The sequence below is a fragment of the Lepidochelys olivacea genome, assembly GCF_965140295.1.
Source record: "Lepidochelys olivacea isolate rLepOli2 genome assembly, chromosome: 6".
In the NCBI taxonomy this organism is placed as follows: Eukaryota; Metazoa; Chordata; order Testudines; family Cheloniidae; genus Lepidochelys; species Lepidochelys olivacea.
Genome location: NC_140416.1, coordinates 11621159 through 11642185, shown reverse-complemented (window position 1 = coordinate 11642185; position 21027 = coordinate 11621159). Strand labels below are relative to the sequence as shown.

Genomic DNA, 21027 nt, shown 5'->3' with positions numbered 1-21027 from the left:
CTGCCCTGAAGCTGTTCCCAGGAACAGAGCAGGGAGCCTGGCGAGACATTACCAGGTTGCCGTGTCCAGCGGACTCTCCTTTAACCTGCACTCTGTCTCTCTCTCTCTCCTACCAGCTTCTGGAGGCTCCTGCTCCCGTCTTTCTGCTGCTCTTCGTCCCTTTGTCCCCAGTCCATCCTCCCTCCGTGTTTGCATGGGTGTGTATGTGTGTGGCAGGCCAATGCCGCGACCGCTGTGGCTTTTTTTTCACAGGAGGAGATGGAGCTGCTCTCCTTTTTAACCTGGCTTCTTTCTGGTTTTGTGGGGGAGGGGGTTGATTTTTTTTTCTCCTTCCTCCCCTCGCAGGAATTCAGATTCTCTCTCTTGTATTTCCCTTTTCTTTCTCCCCTCTTCTCCGGCCGATGTAGTGATCTAGACAGAGACTTTTGGAATAACAATGACAACACAGTGCAGCAGAAATGGAGCTCCTACCCTCCCAAGGAGTTTATACTAAACATTTCACCTTACGCCCCATACGGTGATCCACGACTTTCCCTCAAGTGAGTCTCTCGTTACCTGGTTTGATCATGTGTAGTGAGTATATGCGCAACCCACCACCCACCCACCTACCCTCTCCTCCCCTTCACCCTCCTCCTCTTCCTCTTTGCTCCACCTCTTCTCCCCACACACTCCACCCCCATGGGCAGACAGCCATGGAGACGAGCAACCCCTCCTGCCCTTCCTGCCCCCTGCCTTTATCTCAGTGGTTCCCAACCACTGGCAAGGGCGCCAGTACTGGTATGCCAGGCCAGTTCCCTGGGCTCAGCCCCTCGCTCCCTTAGGCTCAAATCCAAGTCAGAGAGAGCGTTGCCAGGGACTTCAGTGGCCCTTCACAAGGCACCGCTGCATCAGGCTGCCCCCTTGTGGGGCTGGGCCCAAGCTCCAGGGCGGGATAGAACACAGCCCACCAAATGGGAAGCAGCGGTGGGCACCGGCTGGCACAGCTGTGGCCTCGGGACCTCATCCAAAGCTCATGCCAGCCAATGGGAAGCTTGCCATTGACTTGGCGGAGGTTTGGCTCAGGCCCTTCACCTGCTAGTCTGGAACAGCTGCCCCAATGGATTGGGAACCACTGCCCTAAGTGACTCGCTGAGAGAGGCTAGCGCCCCCACCCCGCTGCCCCAGGTCCCCTCTGCTCTCCCTCCCCCACCCCATGCCCCCTTCTCTGCAGCACAGGATGGGGTTGCGCGTTTGGGTCCCCCCTCAGCGTGTACTCTGCATTTGCACTGTGTGGTGGTGACTCTGGTGCTGGTAAGCTCTCACTAACATGGCTTTTCTCTCCCTCTGCCTGTACTGGTGCCTCTCCTAACAGTTTTCTCCATTGTTTAACCCCTCGTTGTCTATGGGATAACGTAACTTTGCTGCCATCACACACTCACACCGAGCCGGGGCCGCCTGTTGTTTTTTCTCTCCTCTCCCTGTTGCCGAAGGCTCCCCGTCAGCCCTTTCTTTTGCAGTGCTGATGTCTCTCTTTCTCTCTCTGTCTGTCTGTCTCTTGTCTGTCTGTCTGTCTCTCTCTTTCTTTCTCTCTCTCTTTCTCCCCCCACATGTGGCCTCCTCCCCGCCACCCCCCCCCCCTCGCGCCCATCCTGGTGGATCTGGCCCACCCCAGTGGCTCTCTGCTATCGGGCGCTAAGTTGGCCGCCTCTTCCGCTCCGGGGTTGGCGGGGGAGCGAGAAGGACGCCCGGGGGAGAAGCAGCAGCTCCGCGAGGACGGCATGAAGAGCAGCCTGTCTGCCCACAGCGAGCCCAGCAATGGGAAGGCGGGGAGAGGCCGATGGCACACGGTGCAGAGCCACCTAGCAGCAGGGAAGCTCAGCCTATCCAAGTGAGTGAGAGCGCTTCTCAGGCCCTTCCCGGCCCCATGAGGCACTGCAGCGTGGGGTCCAGCAGAGCATGGGGTTGGGTGAATATCCTGCTGTTTGAGTGGATTATCCCCCCCACTGGGGTCAGGCAGCGGGTACAGGAAAATGTGGGGTCGTGTGAGAGGACTACCCCACCCCAGTGGAATCAGACAGGGCAGTCTGGAATGTCTGAGATGGCAGGAAACACTTGGCCACCCGATGGGGATTTAATGATGATGAGATGAGAATCCTCTTGATCCTTGGTGAAGTACTGTCATTATCTCCATTGCGGTAGCATCTGGGGGACCCCAGTCAGAACCCAGGGCCCCAGTGTGGAATCCCTGTCACTGGAGAACAGGTTTGACAACCACCTGTCAGCACTCACCGAGGTACACTTGGTCCTCCCTTAGCTAAGGAGGGATGGACTGGATGACCTCTCGAGGTCCCTTCCAGCCCTCTATTTCTGTGATTGTGCTAGGCACTGTGCAAACAGCAAAAGACAGTCTCTGCCCCAAAGAGCTTATAATCAAAGTAGAAGTCTAGAGACAACAGGTGGGTCTAGACAGGAGAGTCTGAAGGAGGACACCGAGGTGTCTTTGTGGATGACCACAGGGAGCTTCTCCCGTGCGTGAGGGAGAGAGCACGAAGGGGCCTGTCTGAACATTTAACAAGTGGGTGATGGAGGCTCTGGCAAAGCGGAAGGGGAGCCAACGGCTTGGCAGCATTGGATTGACGTTGGGTAGGATGGGGTAGGCCGGAGAGGACCTTGAAAGTGACAAGTCATTTGGGTTTGATGTGGTGGAGGAGGAGCCAGCAGAGCAGTGGAAAGAGAGGTGTGAGAACGTCAAAGCTACAAGCCTGGAAAATTATCTGTGTAGTGGTGTTTTGAACAGGAGATAAGTGGGGCAGGACTGCTTTTGTCAAGGCCAGAGAGGACAAGTTTGGTCAAGATGGGGTGGGCGTGGATGAGACTATTAGAGGTGTGGATGGAAAAGGAAGGCTGGATCTTAGAGGTGATGTGCAGGAGAACGTGTAGACCCAGCCTAGATGTGAGGACCTACAGAAAGGGCTGAGGCAAAGATGACGCCTAGATTACAGACCTAGGCAACAGGAATGATGGTGGGGTTGTCCATAGCGATTGAGATAGGAGCGTGAGGAGAGGCCTTAGGGAGTGGGGTTTGGTGGCTGGGAATTAATTAATTTGATGTCCAAAAAGCAGGGCCCCGTCTCCATGTCACTATTGCTAGCTGACTGGTTCCCCCAGCTGGCAGAGCTGCATCCTCTGCGGTGGGGCAGCACCCCCTGAGCAGCCCTGTGGATGTGCTTGAGTCAGTTAATCTTGGGGATCCTGCCTGCTACATGGGCTTTCTATGGGTCTGGAAGGGAGATCGCCTGCCCAATGCTCAGTCTCTTGGAATCAAGGCTCTGCTGGGGATCAGTGCTAGAAGTGGGGGGAGACTTACAGGTACCAGGCAGGCCAGGGGTTATGCCTACATTTCTGCAAGTATCTGCGGGTAGGGGAAGTGAGCAAGGTAAGAGGCTGCTCAGCTGGCTTTCTACCCCTTCCATGCTTAGTACCAAGCCGGGGGGCTCTGGTAACTTACTAGTGGATTGCTCCAATGGGCAAACACTCCAATATGGAGTCATTGGTTTGTGTAGTGAAACAGCTAATGGATTGCCCCACTCTTGGGCCATCCCATTCCTACCCTTGGGGGCAGGACCATTCTTAGCCCCACCCCCATGGAGGGGGCTAACGGCAGTAGTGACTTCTTGGAGTCCATTCTATGTCCAGATTTGGCCTAACTTTTGCAATAAACTAAATTTTTGAGCCCCAAAATTTTGCTCCCTTAGTCTGATGTCAGAGGGGGACTTGGGGAAAATTTTGAAGTTTATCAGCGTTAGAAAAAAACAGTTTCTTTAGGACACTCGTAACTCAGTTTGGCTTAAAGGTCTTGGACCAGATTCTCAGCTGCTGTAAATTGGCATAACTCTGTTCATTTACATGGAGCTACACTGATTTACACCAGATTGAGGATCTGGCCCTAAATTTCTAATCTCTGTTGGCTAAATTGCCCGAGATCCAGGAAGGTACAGACTCCAATGGTGCAGTATTTAACTCAGATACTATGCTGTGCTGTAATTCACTGAATAACATGTATAATTCTACACCCTAACTAGAAATACAGCAAAGTAGTCTCTCGGAAGAACATATATAGATGTATGGCATGTTTTCACATATCATTGTGTTGAAATACATTCATTTAAAAAACACTAAGGAAATTCCCAGACAAAATGCTTTGTTAAGATGCCAGTAAGGTTTTAATAACATATTCAAATACGTCATTTAAAATTTTGTTAGAGTCTTATTGTTATAAAGAATAATTTGAAAGCCAGGAAACTGTAAGTTAATATTCAATTTACAAAAAAAGAAAAAAAGAAAGAAACTGGAAATTCAGAGTTAAGGTTCCATAAATAACCTTAACTCTGTACCTGAACAACCTTCTGTATCCCCAAGACATCTTTCCAATGGCCCTTTCCATACATTTCCTATATGAGCTACATGCCCCTACTATAGAGACCCCTTTCTGATTTATGATATGCAAATTCCATTATCGCTGCATTGAAACAACATACCCAGCTACAATCCCTCCTCAAATCCATGCTCCTGGACTGTGTCAGGCAGAGCACCTGCCTCCTACCCATCTGATACAGAGTAAAGATCTCTCCTTCCCACCCACAAATGCCCACTGGAGCAAGACAGGACAACACTCACATCACACTTTCTATATATGGTCCCCAGACACATTACCTGTTCCAGAGAGGACTAGCTCAGGTGTTCAGATACCATGGGGGTGGGAGTAGTGATGGATGGGTGGATAGATGGAAAGATGGATATATGCATCTGAGGTGGGAATGATGTATGAGTGTGCATAAGGGTGGATAGATAGATAGATAGATAGATTAGATAGCAGGGTATAGCTAGCTAACTAGATAGATTAGATTAGATAGCAGGGTGTAGCTAGCTAACTAGATAGATAGATAGATAGATTTGACAAACTTTTGAAAATGACTTGAAGCACTTGGCACAGACACCAGTCTATGACATGTGGTTAGTGCATTTAAGAGTGGGAAATGAGGCAGAGTTAGGGTGTTTGAGAAAATTTAGCTCTGAATTTCTAGACTGTAATGCCTTTGCATTGTCATGAATTTCCCTTTGGCTTTGTCTTTACTGCTTTTTTAAATACGATGTCCCTGTTTTAAGAAGGTTTCTAGCAGAGGGAATTGATCTGCCTTACAGACCTGGTTGTATCTTAATGAAGTTCCTTTTGCTGGGGAGAAACACAGCCACTCCTGTAGCTGACACCTGCCCTTGTGATGGGGCTCTCCATTGCATTGTGTGTCTGGAGGAGGTCGACCTTCACTCGCTTGTGCCATAGGAATAGCAGTATCCAGGGGGCGGGAGTAGGTACTAGCAGACGCTAGAGTGCCAGGTGTGCTTGATGCCAGGTTCGTACAGTTCCCTCTGCATCAGAAGCGGCTACCATGCGTCAGTTACCGCTGATAGAAATTTATATATTCCACTGGCTCAGGGCCCAGAGCAGCCAATTTTAGTTTCCTGTGACTGAGAGGTTGTAAATTGGACTAATTTAGGATTTGATAGAAAACTGAAATGAGGTCACTGAGCATGGAAGCGAAGGCAGCGGCTGGGAAAGGCCCATCTCTGCGTCATACCAGGCAGCACAGGGGCCACGCTTGGGGACTCATCACCCAGATGGCATTGCTCCTTCCGAATCACATTTGCCAAGGAACCCAAAAATATATGCCAAGCCAGAGGCAATGCCAGTTGGGTGACACACCTCTCCAGGGCACCTGGGTCTTTGAGGCGGGCTTTCTGCTTATTCAGGACTTCACTTTTTCTCTTTCCCTTTACTCTTTCTTGATCTCTCTCTTTCTCGATCTTTCTTTTTTCTCTCCCTCTCTCCTTTCTGCTCTCTGCGTGATGCACGAAGGCGCAGCTTCACCATTGTGTTTCAGCCATAATTACAGCCCAAACCCACATGGAAAGTAGACAAAGTTTTCCTGCTGCTGCCACGGTGGAAGCGATTCCCCCAGGGCCCGGCTGGTATGTGCCACGGAGGTGGCATCTGCCGCCACTGTGGCTGGGCTGTTCTTCCTTTGTACCCTTGGGAACCATGCAGGGTCTTAGGTTTGAAATGACCATCAGGGTGGATGGTGAATACCCTGGCCTCAGCCCAGCCGGCTGCTACAGGGACGTCTCAGCCGAAGGCATGACCTCATGGCAGCAGCAGAGCTGGGGGACAAAGAGGTTAGTTGGGTCCTGGCCACATGCTCCTCTGTTCAACCACAGGGTTAGCTACCTGCTTCATTGGCTGTCCAGCCGAGCGTCTAACTGGGTGCTCTGTATGCGTGCCCAGCCATGTGCTCTGCCCTGTGTCCAGCCTTGCGCTCCAGGTGCATGCTCTCATGTGACAGCTGTGCGCTCAGCGACGGGCTTTGTCAAATATCCAGGAACTGTGTGCTCAGCTGAAGGCTCCGACACGTCTTCAGCCAGGTGCACCATTGCATTCCCAGTTGGGGCGCTAGCCACATGTTCCATTGTGTGCCCAGCTGTGTGCTCAGTTTTGTCTGCTCAGTTTTGTCTGGCTGTGCTCTACCATGTAGCTGGCTGTGTGTTTATCTGGGTGCTCTGCCATGTAGCTGGCCATGTGTTTAATCTGGGTCTTCTGCTGTGTTTATCTGGGTGCTCTACCAGGAATCTGGCTGTGTTTATCTGAGTGCTCTACCATGTGCCTGGCTGCATGTTTAGCCGTGTGATCACCCATGGGTCTGGCTTCATGGTTCGTTAGTGTACATTGCATTGTCTTTCCATGTTCTCTGTCCTGGGTCAGCCCATGCGCTCCGTTTCTCATGCCCAGATGAGCCCCTGTCCCCACGTGGGCAGCTGGCTGTATTTTTCAGCCACCAGCCCTTTCCACCAGGGTTCAAACATTGCAAAGGCCAGATTGTGACCTGGCCGTTGTCCCTTTGGAGTCAGTGATGCAGCCCTGATTTACCCCGGCTGAGCATCTGACCCTTAAATGCAGAGCCATCCTGAAAGCTAAAAAACACAGATGCAAGAGACCAGCAGGCATCTTCCCCTTCTCTGCAGGGCAAAGGAAAGCTTGAGTCCAGGGGCTTTCACCTCATGGCTGGGCTTTGGGCTGTCTCCCGATTGGCACTGTGCCATAACCAGCATGTGGGGGCCGAGGAAGGGGCAGCCAGTCAGGAGAGAGAATACTGGGAAGTCATTGCCGCACGCATGCGCCAGGCCTGACGTTGCCACTGTGCCCCAGGGAATGTGCACGGTACACTTGAGGGGCTTCTGTGGTTCTTGACCTCAGAATGTGGGTGGCTGGGAATGAGCCTTTTTCACGCCAGCTTGGCCTGAACTTCGCTGAGGAGCCTGGTCCTGGGACTTTGGAGAGCCCCCACCTCACAGTCCCTTTCAGGGACTGAGTGGCTGCCCAGTTGTAGCCAATGGGGAGAGGGGTGTTTCTCATGTGACAGGAAGCAACGCGGACACTGGGGGGTTCGCCTTCACGCAGCAGCCTAATTAGCTCAGAAAGGAGGTCGGCCAGCGTGCTGAGAAGGCGCAGGCTTCCTGCGAGCCGAGTGGGAAAGGAACGGGGACAGCAGTATCCCAAGCATCGGCTCATGGGCACGGACACGCCAAGCCCTCAAGGATCGGACAGAGTCTGGGCGACATGGCGTGGGGTGGACGGGAAGGCGAGATGGCCATGGGGCAGAGAGCTTGCGCCTCTGGGGAGGCAGAGACAGGGCCGAGACCTAGAGGGACAGCTTGCTGGTTCCGAAGGCTCCTGGCAGAGAGCGCACCACGCTGGGGCATCTTCTCTCTAACTCTCTTCTTTTGCTTCCTCCAATTTTGCCCCTTCACCTTCTTCTCCTTTCTTTCCTCTCCTTTGCCCTCCCCCTCCCTAAGTTTCGAGGACTCCACCATGTCCACAGCCACTACCCTTGAGTATATCCCCACCTCAGCAGGAGACCCGAAATGCCAGCGCCCACGCACACTGATGCGCCAGCAGAGCCTCCAGCAGCCGCTGAGCCAGCACCAGAAAAGCAACCACAGCCAGCCCACCACCAGCCAGAGCCTGGGGCACCTACAGTCTCACACCAGCTCCTCTTCCAGCAGCAGCAACCCCCGGGGCTACCGGAGCGGCCAGTCGCGGCAAGGAGTCTCGGCTGGCTCCAAGCACCGGACAGCTGGCGGCCGGAGCCGCTCCAACCCTGGGAGCTGGGACCACGTGGTGGGGCAGATTCGCAACCGAGGCTTGGATGTGAAGTCCTTCCTGTAAGTTCTCTCTCTTTTCTTCCCTCTCTCGCTTGTTTCATCTGCTCCTTCTTTGCCAGCCAGTGGCAGGAGCCCAATGCCACGCCGGCCACTGAATTGTCCTCTCTTGTGGGCAGCACCGCCAGCTCTTTCACTGCTCTGATCCTTATTTGCAAGTGGCAGAGGCATCCGTTACCCTGCGTAGATCTCTGTCCCCAATCCATGAGACACTGAGGAAGAGGGGGGCTCTCTCTCCTTCCTCTCCCTCCAAGTGTGTCTGGAGAAGGTTCTCTCCCTCCCTCCCTCTCTGCTCCCATCAAATCTGGTCGCTTCCATTTAATGCCATGGCTTTGCCCCACATATCCAGTAAAATCTCAGACTAAAGCATCCTGTGAATTTGGCAGCCACAGCTGGAGAGGAACTCTTGGGGCCCAGCCCTCCTGGCTTAGGGAACCAGTAAGTCCCATCCACTTCCTTCTCCTGAAGCAGGAGAACAGGCCCGTTGAGTGTGTCTTAGCAGAGCTCCTCACTCCATAGCTGCCTCACTGTCTATAGAATGGGCTGAACCAAAATCCCGGATCAGACCCGGGAGAAAGTGCCTGTGCGGTCCTGGATCCGTCCCTAGGTGCAGCTGCAGACAGCGCACAGTCTTGCCTTTGGGAGAGGAGGGAGCCTGTCAGCTCAGGGACAGGAATTCTCTTCCTGCCATGGGGTGACTCTCTTGTACCAGTGGGAAACTGACATTCCCACCGCGAAGGAGGCAATTGCCTGTGCTTATCCTTGGGAGTGTCAGCCCGCAGATCCTCCACGGCCGTGATCCCTAAATGCAGCTGTGTGAGAGCAGCTAGAGGCGTTCGATCTCTCATCAGTTGTAAATGCGTCTCCTATCAGTGATGGCTTTTACATTCCCAATGCCATGAACTAAGCTGAGTCCTTTGCTGTCATTATATCCCTGCTTATGACAATCGCACTTATCTTCTGGGCATGTGCCCCTCCCCTGCCAATACTTTCCCAAGGCACCCTGCTCTTTCGTTCACTCTTTACCCAGTGGGGCCCATATACAATGGGAACCACGTTGTAACTCCCACAGAATGTATTACATGTAGGGCCAGATCCTCAGCTGGCGTAAACTGATGTAACGCCATTGGAGTGAATGGGCCAGATCCCCAGTTAGTGTAAGTCATGACTCAGTGATGGGTGGGAAGGATGGTCTGGTGGTTAAAACTCTGGACTGGGCTTCAGAAGACCTGGGCTCAACTCGGGTTCAGCTACAGGCTCCCTGCATGAGCACGGGCTGCTCACTTACTCTGCCCTGTGCCTCAGTTCCCCATCCGTGAAATGGGATGAAGCTTCCTGACCTCAGAGCAGTGTTCTGAGACTAAAACCCATTAGTGAGTGGGCGGTGTTCAGATGCCAGGTAACTACTTAGATGGGTAAGGAACCACTCTGACTGATGCCAGTTGAGGCTCTGACTCACGACAGGGAATCCATCCTGCCTAATCAAGGGCATGGAGTGTCAGGTGTAATTCACCCACGTAAAGCTCTTTCAGATCCTTGGATGGAAGATGCAAATTCACTACACCGGTGATGGTGATCAGCATCCTTGGGGTTAATTTGCTATTAATTCAGCCAATTTTGTGGCTGTTCACACCCAGCTCAGCACCAAGGCCCTTTTACCTCCTGGCCTTAGCCTTAAAGATTTTCATAGCAGGCTCCATTTGCCAGCTTCCTGATTTATAGATGAATCTCATTAGCCCTCCAGAGGATTATAGACCTCTCTGTTTGCACAGCTTCATTTGCTTATTCCAGCCTTAATTGGTTGAAAAAAGTACCCACAGAAAGAGAACGAGCTGAGCAGTTCTATTGCTTTTGCCCTTCGAGGAGTCACTGCCATTTAGTTCCATTACTTCCAAAAAACCATTAACTTTGTTTTTCATCTTGCTTACCATCAAACTCCCGCTCCTCGGCATTTTAATGCACATGCATTTATTAACCTCTGGAGGCCCACAGGAGGCTACACTAACGAGGCTGCATCATCCATGCAAAGCATCCTGGGATCTCAAGTGGGTGAAAACGCTCGCTCTTCTAGAGAGGGAGCTGAGCCTTTAAATAGCAAGGCAGGCATGCCAGTGCCCCCCCATCCCCCATACACACACGCATAAGCAGGAGGCTGGAGTTGAGTGGGTTATTCTGTAGATATGCAGAGCACAGAAATATCTGCCTAGTATTGCTTTTCCTTGCAAGCAGTTGCTGTGGTTGACATGGGGATGCGCTGCCCATGAGGGAAGCTGGTTGGTGTGATCAGGAATGGGAGAGGATGGAAGCTTGGGTAAATCGCTAGAAAGATGTGATCCAGGCTAGGAGAGCCCCAGCTTTACACCTTCAGGAAGGGGCGATCTCCAACTGCTTCCCAATGGGACCCAGCACTTCTAGCCCTCGAAGGGCCCAGAATAACAGACTTTAAATCTGTGGCATGTTCAGGTACATGAGTGCTAGTTTGGCTTCTTTCGTGGCTCTCTCTGAGCCCTAAACAGTCAGGCTCATGACAGCTAAAGTACTTGGCTTTGCAGGCGGAGGAATACAAAATATAGTCCCAATAAAACAGTTTAAAAATCTCTAAAGCTTTCCTAAAACGTCCAGTATCTGTAGGAGACACAACAGCACGGCGTGCTGGGAAGGCTCTGCTGGAACTTGGTTGGGATGATGTGCGTGTCGCACCATGTGCAATGCAGCCGTCCCAGACTCACTGGTAACATTTACATTCCACACCAGGCTAGCCTGCATTCCCTGTCTCTAGATGCAGAGATGAGTGTATGGTCAAGGTCTCTCTCTTTCTCTCTCACTCCATTTTGATCTGGGGAATCCTCACTCTCTCTCAGGGGCGCTGGAACAATTTGTGTAGAGGGGGTGCTGAGAGCCATTGAACCAAACTGTAAACCCTGTGTATGATGGAAACCATGTCAAGTCAGGGGGTCTGGCAGCAGCCTTAGTTCCAACACCTATGCATTCTCTCTCCGCTTCTTTTCTCTCTCATGTATGTCTGGAGCCAATTTCTCTCTCTCTCTAGTCCTTTCTCCTGTCAATTGCCGTGCATTTCTGAGATACAAATCACGCAGTAGAAGAAGCCCATTCAGACCTTCCCTAGCTTCTCCCGCTCTGTCTGAGCTCTGTCTCATCCCCTGCAACCATTCATAGCCCTACCCACTCAGTTTGGCCCCATGTGACCTCTCCTTCCCCCTCCCACCGTCTGGCCTTTGTCTCACCCTGTGACCTTTCTCAGTTCTTTCCTCCATCTGAGCTGCCTCCCATTCACCTAAGGAAACCTTTCTAGTTCAGTTAAGAAACAAAACACAGCAATGACACTCAGGGAGTGTCACTCAGACAACAGGACCAGGGCCCAGGGGTATTTTTTGCCACTGTTTTCTGCACTCGGTGTCTCCTAATCCTCCCATAACAGACAATCATCTTTGCAGGGCCCTGCTCCACAGCTGCTGCCGTGCTGTTGGCTGGTCCTGACTTCCGAGACGCGCTTTACCTAGGAAAGGAGTCAGATGGCACTAGGCCTCTGCCAATGCAAACCCACCCATGCTTCTGATGGCAGCAGCTGCAACAGGATCAGACCCCATTCATTCTGTCTAGTCCTCATTGCTTTGGCTGGTGCAGGCTCCCTGGCAGCTCAGCGTGCCACCCTTTGCATAGCTGGATAGACTTTAAGCCCATTCTAATCATCTAATCTGATCTCCTGCATAGCACAGGGCGGAGAACCTCACCCAGTGATTCCGGCATCCCAGCCCATAACCTGTGGTACAGCTAGAGCACAATCTAGCAATGTGGGGCTCCGTCCTGCCAGGTGCTGAACACCCTCAGTGCCTAATGACTTTGAGAGGGGAATTGAGGCCACCTGGTGAATCCCCTCAACCCCTTGCAGGACTGGGGCCGTAAGGTTACAGCAGTGATCCCTGGGCCATGGTCCCTCCCTCGTTTGGACATTCCACTTCCCCCAGAGTTTCAAAATGTCCCCTTTAAAGAGTTCCGCCAGCTGGATCCCAGCAGATAGTGTCAGACTGAACCTGGGGGACAGCAGGCCGTTGGAGAGGGAAATGTTCTAAATGGAGATGGAGGAGTATCTGGGCTCCTTTTAGTCCAAACGAGGTGACACTGCCCTGGGGACCAAATGGACATTGTCCCAGCCTTGGGGAGGTTCCTGCATAGACCCTCTCTTCTACCTATTGCAGCAAGGAAGGGTGTACTCCCAGGACATTAATAATAATAACTCCATACACTTAGCATCTTCCAACCCACGTTGTCAAAGTGCTCTACAGAAACCAGGCCTCCACTGATCAGATGGAAGACCCTTGGCATCGGTCAGTGAGGGAGCACAGGCTAGGGGTTAAAAGGAGGCAGGCGGACTGGGTTCTAACCCCAGCTCTGCTACTGACTCACACTGAGTATGGAACAAGAGGTGGCAGTTCCAGCTCGAGGAGACCTGTCCTTGCTAGCTCTGATCGAGCTAGTGCACTAAAAATGGACGTGTAGTGGTGGGAGGAGCTAGCTGCCCCAAGTACGAGTCCATGCAAGATACTAGGCACACACGTGGCTGGCTAGTCCCTGCTACCGCGGCTACCCTCTATTTTTAGCACGCTAAGGCTAGTGGGGGTAGGTCTCCACGAGCCGGCATTTACGCCTCCAACTCCAGTGTAGACGTACCCAGCGTGACCTTGGGCACATGGCTGTGCTGTTCCATGCCTCAACGACCCGCTCTGTGAAGCAGGATGAAAACGCCTTTCTGTCCCGCTTTGCTGCTGGGAGGATTAAGGGCTGGGGTTGTCAAAGGCAGCGAAGGGAATTGAGCGACCAGCTTTCGGATCTTTGGGTTTTCTGAGAAGCCCAGCCTTATTCAAGCAGGCCAGTGTCATCCAAAGTGGGTGCCTAAAACTAGGCGCCAAAGCAGTCTGATTTTCAGAGGTACCGGTTCCTCTTGAAAACTGGTGGGATTTACAGGTGGTCGGCACGTCTGAAAATCAGGCTGCTTAGTGAGGGGACTAAAGGTGGATTCAGGTGTGTAGGGCCCCTAATTTGGGTCATTGTACCTGAATGAGATCATACTGCCAGCCACAGTGTGAGACAGAAATGTATGATGAGCCCCCTTTTGAGTGGGAAACTGAGGTGCCCAGAAGCTGAGGCCCAGATCCCCAGAGGTGTTTAGGTGCTTAACTCTCATGGGTTGCAGTGGGGATCTAGGCCTTAGCCACTTGCCCAAGGCCACCCTGGGACTTCAGATGGCCGGACTCCTACTCTGTGCCTTAACCACAGCACAATGCTCCCTCGCCGATGAATAGCAAACCGTCTCTCGTGATCTGTAATACAGATGCATTTAGAATTGCGAGGAGAAAGAGGTGGCTGTTTCTACCTTGGCTCCTTCCCGAGTGTCGTGCTGTTTGTCCTGCTCTCTCCTGCTCCCATGCCCAGCCTTTCCTGCCTCGCACAATGATCATCTGATCTCAGACACAAGCCGCGCAGCGGCTTCAAATCCAATTACACAGCGCCCCTGCCCAGAGCGCCCCAGTACCTTTTGAAGCCAGCCGAGAGCGGTAAGTTCAGGGATGCGAAAGTGTCCGCAAGACGCTCTCGTCAGCCGTAATAAGTAGTGGCACGTGCGTGTCGGAGCGGCTGCATCACACTTCAGCATCAAAGGCACAGCTCTTGAACCGGGGTCATGACGCTATTTGTTGTCTCCACAACACATAGAATCATAGAATCATAGAATATCAGGGTTGGAAGGGACCCCAGAAGGTCATCTAGTCCAACCCCCTGCTCGAAGCAGGACCAATTCCCAGTTAAATCATCCCAGCCAGGGCTTTGTCAAGCCTGACCTTAAAAACCTCTAAGGAAGGAGATTCTACCACCTCCCTAGGTAACGCATTCCAGTGTTTCACCACCCTCCTAGTGAAAAAGTTTTTCCTAATATCCAATCTAAACCTCCCCCACTGCATCTTGAGACCATTACTCCTTGTTCTGTCATCTGCTACCATTGAGAACAGTCTAGAGCCATCCTCTTTGGAACCCCCTTTCAGGTAGTTGAAAGCAGCTATCAAATCCCCCCTCATTCTTCTCTTCTGCAGGCTAAACAATCCCAGCTCCCTCAGCCTCTCCTCATAAGTCATGTGTTCTAGACCCCTAATCATTTTTGTTGCCCTTCGCTGGACTCTTTCCAATTTATCCACATCCTTCTTGTAGTGTGGGGCCCAAAACTGGACACAGTACTCCAGATGAGGCCTCACCAATGTCGAATAGAGGGGAACGATCACGTCCCTCGATCTGCTCGCTATGCCCCCACTTATACATCCCAAAATGCCATTGGCCTTCTTGGCAACAAGGGCACACTGCTGACTCATATCCAGCTTCTCGTCCACTGTCACCCCTAGGTCCTTTTCCGCAGAACTGCTGCCTAGCCATTCAGTCCCTAGTCTGAGCCTGGGGCCCGCAGAACCGCTGCCCGGTGATCAAGGTCAGAAAGACCTGCTCGCTCAGAATTGAAAAACCTTTGCGCTTCTACCAGGAGTGAGGTTTAATTTGGAGCTGACACTCTTTCCGAAGGTCCATGCTTCTGAGCAACCGGCTGTACTCTGCGGAGAACATTTCTATTCACTTGGCTCGGACTTCTTGAGCTGGGGAAACAACAGATCAATCCAGCCCTGGGAAATGCCTTCGACCACAGTAGAGCTAAAGCAGGGATGGCTTGGGCCCAATGTATGGCCCTTTCCCCTCACAGAAAACCTGCTCTTTAACACCTGCTCCCCAGAGGTTCCCCCATTTGGTACCAACTCTCCTTCAATTCTAGCTCCTACTACTCACTACCTCCCATGGCAATCTGCATACGACTAAGACCCTCCAGTATCCCCACCCTCTCACCCAACCTACCCATGCTACCAGGCCAATTTCTGTCCCAAGCATCCAGATCAGCTTGCATCGTAGTTAATTCTCCATACCTACCCTGATTCCACAGCAGCCTCCTATAATCATTCTCAAGTACCAGCTCCCCAATAGCTGCCTTATTCCAACTCCATCCATCTCCAGCACCAGCTCACCCAGGGGCAGTAAAGCCAGCCTGCCTTCAGTAATCAACATTTCTGTGACCTTGTCTGCTAGAACCAACATCCCTGTACCCAACCACCCTGCATACCACTGTCCCCAATGGCAGCTCCCCAATGCAGAGCTGTCGTCAGGACCCATTCCTCACTACCATCTCTCCAGTACACACCTGCCTCAAATAGATTAGGTTAGATTAGATTAGATTACATTAGAGCTAGATAAGGGTAATTTCAAATACAGACAATGGGAATTTTCCCAAACTCTTCATTAAATAAATCTTCTCCTTTGGGCTGAGAAGTGAGAGAGAGAAATATCCCAGGACAGGGTAATTTTACAGAAAGCTATCACCTGAAATGAATGTGCCTCACAAACCATATGACCATAGGCTTTACCATTCGGGATCAGACCATTGGGCTGTCTAGCGTGGTATCCTCCCTCTGCTGTGGCCAATATGTGATACTTCGGAAGAAGGTCCAAATCCAGGTGAAACTCCTCCTGAAGTCAATGGGAGATTTTCTGGAGTTGGTCAGGATGCATTTTGGCAAGTTGTGCAGTGGTTGCCAGTTCAACAGTAAAATACCAACTCACCTTCATCCACACACTAGCTGAGCTTTGGTCATCAACAAGCCCCAGCTATCAAACCACCAAGGATTGCTCTCCACCGCATACCATTACTCCTCTCTTTCAGAACCAGGACACCTCCCATAACCATAGCAATCCTAGTTTAATGCCCATCCTTCCCATGTTACCCAGTCGCTCTTGCCTTCCACACCAACCTTCAGCCCCTATTCACCTGCCTTCACTTTCATCTTGTCTTCTCTGCTAACCTTCATTCCCTGCACAGTCACAACTCCCGGAAGAGAGGCCATCACCAATGGGAGGGGAACTGCCCCCAAGGCAGCCTGTCTGTTAAGATGCAGTCCACACTAGAAAGAGGTCTGAGACGCCCTGCATTAGATTGACAATCTTTTCTGGAGCTGATTCTCAAGTGTCCACTGGTGATGGATTCCCCACGAATAACGCAAGTGCCTCTTTCCTACTGAAAAGTGGCACCATGGCTGGTTGACTTTAGCCCTGGTCTCCATGGCCAGAAAGAAGTGCCAAGTGCATTTGCCACCTTACGGAGATTCTCTGTCCAACAATCTACTCTGTACTCCATGTTATCTCCAACTGGGGAGCCTGTGGCTCTGTACTGCGGGTTTCTATCCCAACCTTGAGTAGCCTCACACTCCGTCTCTAAGGTGCTGTTTTCCTCTGGGTTTTGTTTCTCATGCTTTGTTCTCCTCTCTCTTTCTCTTTCCTCTTTGCTTCCTGCTCTCCTCCTCTCCACGGCCGGCTCCCTCCTGTGCAGGGAAGGCCGGATGGTGGTGTTATCCCTGGTTCTGGGACTTTCGGAGCAGGACGACTTTGCCAATATACCTGATCTGCAAACCGCTGGGAACCAGCAGGCGCAGAACTCTCAGGGGGACAAGAGGTATGAGTAAGGGAGAGGGTGCTTCAGCAGGAGGAGAAGAGAGGGCACTGCTGAGGGTCGGAGGAGGCTGGTGGCAGCTCCCACTGCCAGGGAGAGCGGAAGGTTGGCGCAGCAGGAGGGGGGGAATGCCAAGTAGCCTGGGTGTTGGGCACAGTGCTGTTTCAAAGCCATGTGGCAGGCTCCCTCCTCTTTCCCTAGCACCTAGTCCTGGTGTTCGCGTCCCTGTTAGGGGGAGAGCTGGGGCTTGGGAATCACACCTTCCTCAGGCAGGAATGAATTGTCCTTGTCCTCCTTCCTCCCTTCCCTTCTGCCACCTCCCCTGCCCCATTCACCTCCATGTCTCATCCCCTTCCCTCTCTTCTGACAGGTGTCAGGGAGCAGGGTGGTGGCCACACCAATTCCCGCCTTTGAGCAGCCTCACCCTGCTTAGCTAAGGGCGATAGGAAGCAAAGACATGAAGGGAGGGGAGTTGAAAAGATCCAGGGGAGAGAGGGGAACAAGACCGATAGAATGGAGAGGGACAAGAGGGAGGACCTCAGGGAAATTTGTGGTCCACTGGGCTCATTAGTCAAGGCCATGGCAAGTCCCCCAGTCTCAGTTCCTTGGTGCATTATCAGGCAGTATTTGTTGTGGTCACTCAAGAAGAGCCATGTGCTTCAGCAGAGAGCTGGAGAATGACCTCCTGCCAGGAAGCTCCTGGTTTCATTCAATCCCCTGTACACCACATCCCGGAGAACCAAGACCTTCATGATTGGAATCCCAGCCCCATAAGTTAAGGAGAACTTTGCCATTGACTTCAGTGGGGCCAACATTCCACCCCGTGCATTTAACTTAACTCTGCAGTGTTGGCTGGCATAGGGCAGGAGGAGACAGTGAACTGCAGGGAGGGGAGAGAAGAGTCAGTGGAGAGGGACTCTACTACTCTCATGCTATTCTATGGAGAGATCCGACACAGTCACTGGTATTTGCACATTAAACCCAGGGAGGTAACAGCGGCCCTGTTGTTTGTTGCCAAATACAACTCCTGTGATGGCACATGCCCCTGGGCTACTGTGCTGGCTGCTGAGCTGTGATCTGAGAAATACCTTTGTTTCCCAAGATCCCAGGGTTTCTTTCCGGCTACAGGGATGGCAGGATATTTCCTAGCATCTCTGGGGCTAAGGTTTCTCTTCCTCTCGCTGGCAGGCAGTTGCTTTCACCACTCCAACTGCCACTCTCTGGCTTCCAGCAGCCTCTCCTCTCCTGGGCCCCCAGCTGGTTCCCGGGCAGTATGGAGACCGCAGGGAGGAGGGGGTCAGGGCTGCAGTGGGACAAAATGGAGGGCAGATTGGAGGCAGCCACCCCAGGCTCCCGCACAGACTCCAGGCTCCCACTTCCCCATCACCCCTTTCCTCAGGCTGTTCCAAGCCCTGTCCAATCCCCAGTAAGGCTCCAGGCTCTCTCCCCACAACCTCTCTCACTCCAGCCTCCTCCAGGTGAGCCCTGACTCCCTCCTGGTTCCCCTCCCCCAAGGCCCAGCTTCTGAAGTGGTGGGGCACTGCCCCATCTCCCCTCACTCCTGGGGAGGAGATTCCCCCCAATCAGTGCAAGAAACATCCCATGTGGGCAGATGTGCAAGCACCTTGGCAGCCATGAGTCAATGGTGGGGTGACTGGGTGTTTCAGGGCAGTGAGCTCCAGGGGGCTGAGTCTCTTTTTACTCTTAACCAGTGTAGCCCCCTGGACTATTCCAGAGTCACCCCAGGGAAGGATGGGAAGCAGACCCTAGCCTTGGTCTGTGGGGAACTTTCATACCAGAGCTCTGTTTACACTGTCATCAGGGACTGATTACCGCTTGTGTAGACATAATCGCACTAACTCTGATCTAGCTAGCTCGGTATACATAGCAGTGAAGCTGCAGCAGCATGGACTGCAGCACTGGCTAGCCGTCTGAGCACATACCCACACTGGCTGGCCTTCAGGTGGCCAGCCCATGCTGCCGCAGCTTCACTGCTATTGGTAGCCCAGCTGGCTAGATCACAACTAGCTCTGCTGTGTCTACGTGTGCTGCAGCTTAGATATACCCTGTGAGTTTTATGGATCATGCCTGTACTTCAGGGGCATCTGCACAGCCCTGCCTGAACTCCGCGAGTCCTGCCCTGGGACGCACAGGGCTCAGTAGTGAGTCTGGGGGTGGTGTCATGCTTTTTGGGCTGTTCCAAAGTCCTGGTCAGGAAAATGGGGAGAGACACTCTGCAGAATATTATACCCTGATCTTTCCATTGCCTAAGCCACATGCCCAGCAAATCTGCCAGTGTCCTTTGGCCTTTCTGCTGTTGCCCAGCAGGGGCTGCTTCCCCTGCTAGCTGCCTGCTGTCCTCGCAGAGGCGAGGGTTGTGGGGGAGTGATGTGACAGCCACAAGCCCCCGTCTCTTGTGTGGTTTTGTGCCATCTCATTCCCCTACTGGGATCAGGAGGGGAGGGGGCCTGGCTGACTGGAGGCAGAGGCCTCGAGCAGCTCCAAGTGCATGTTAAATTCCATCTCTAGCTGCGAGGAGGTGTGAAGAAAGAAGAAGCTGGTTCCACATGATCAGTGTGTTAATTAGCTGGCACCGTTCTCACCCGCACGCTATTTATACCTCGCTGTGGTTATATTTCAGTACATATTTTAGCACTTCCATTTTGATCATCTCATTGCACAGTCTGTCCCTATCTGATGCTGTAAGTGGGGGTGGGCTGAGCATGTTCAGCCGAGATCGCCTCAGCCCAGAAAGAGCATCCCCTGCTGGCACAGGTCCATTCTGTGCACACTGACCTAGGAGCTGATCTCCCACCGGGCACACAGCGTGCTCCAATCTGGAGAGAGCGCCCCCTGCTGATACCATTCTGTACCTTCCACCTTGGTCCTAGGAGAATAGCCTGCCCTCCCCCCACCCCCACCACACCCTCCTCCTGACCTGGTGAAAGCATGCCCTGGTGGTGCTAGGGAGGCAAGTCCCTTCTCCACAACCTGAGGACTTGTGAATCTGTTCATGGATTAATTTAAGGAAAAGTTGCCACACATACCTTGTCTTCCCCAGCAGACAGAGATAGGCCAGTGGGGAGGCATACGTGGGGGAAACTCTGCAGTGAACAAACATGGGGACAGTTCCCCTCATCCCAGGAAGGAGAGAGAGAGAGTGTGTGTGTGTGTGTGTGAGAGAGAGAGTGTGTAACCCCAGGGGCAGTCCCCCTCTTGCCCCAGAAGGATCCATTGGTGGATGTGTGTGGATGTGTGTTTAAACGCCACAGAAAATTCCCCTCTTACCCTGACCAGGCCTGTGGTGTATTTAGGTTCTCCTCAGCACTGTAGCAGACCCTGCTCCTGGCCTTCAACTGTTGCCTTTTATGGAAAAAAGAAAAGGAGTACTTGTGGCACCTTAGAGACTAACCAATTTATTTGAGCATAAGCTTTCGTGAGCTACAGCTCACTTCATCGGTGAGCTGTAGCTCACGAAAGCTTATGCTCAAATAAATTGGTTAGTCTCTAAGGTGCCACAAGTACTCCTTTTCTTTTTGCGAATACAGACTAACACGGCTGTTACTCTGAAACCTGCCTTTTATGGAAGACTTTTGCTGAACTTGACTTCCACTTGATGCACAACAGCTTGGCCCTTGGGATGGTGCTTGCAGTCATCCAGCCTGAGACAAGAGGGGTGGAGAAGGGCAACTCCAGCAGAGGCCCCCTGCCCATTATTCAAAGCAAGGATTTGCCCTGACCCTAAGCAGCCTACCCTGGAAGCTCAACGTCTCATCATAGATGATGAGGTCCATTCAGTGCCCAACTCTATTGCCCAGACCATCCTCAGTGGCCAGTTCTCAGTGCTGTTAAGCAGCAAGGGCCAGTGAATTTGGGGTATACATGCCTCGGAAAGGGGGCTCACTTCTGAGACACACACACACCCCAACCAAATCCTGCTGGGCCTTTGCTGCAGGCTTCTCCAGCCAAAGGCAGTTGCCCTTGGCTTTGCAGTGGGAGTTAGCAAGCAGGGGGCATGCTCCTGGCATCATGTGCGAGGGGGGAAGGCTGCACTGTCAGGTCCAGCTGGAATAGGACATCATCCCTGTTAGAAAGAATCAGCCTGGTCCTAACAGAGACCCTGTCATTCATGAAAACAAAGAGCTGCAAGAGGGGACTTTGCGGAGAGGTAGGTGGGCCCTGTCTAGCCAGCCTGGAACCCTGACCAGTCTCACCTCCCCTGTGCAGTGCAG

The 21027-nt window shown here is 52.5% G+C and overlaps 1 protein-coding gene across 5 annotated transcripts in view; it reads left to right on the top strand.

Annotated features, from left to right (window-relative positions):
• The window catches only part of SYT7 (synaptotagmin 7), a 177808-nt gene that overhangs the window by 103549 nt on the left and 53232 nt on the right, over window positions 1-21027 (top strand). The window contains exons 4-7 of one of the 5 annotated variants that reach the window (XM_084630411.1): window positions 408-539; window positions 1652-1867; window positions 7885-8253; window positions 16676-16798. The exons of 1 other annotated variant lie outside the window; for it this stretch is intronic. In XM_084630411.1, coding sequence (XP_084486537.1) covers window positions 408-539; window positions 1652-1867; window positions 7885-8253; window positions 16676-16798 — 840 coding nt within the window. The remainder of the gene's footprint in view (window positions 1-407; window positions 540-1651; window positions 1868-7884; window positions 8254-16675; window positions 16799-21027) is intronic. 3 more of the 5 variants (XM_084630407.1, XM_084630409.1, XM_084630408.1) reach the window with 3 other exon arrangements.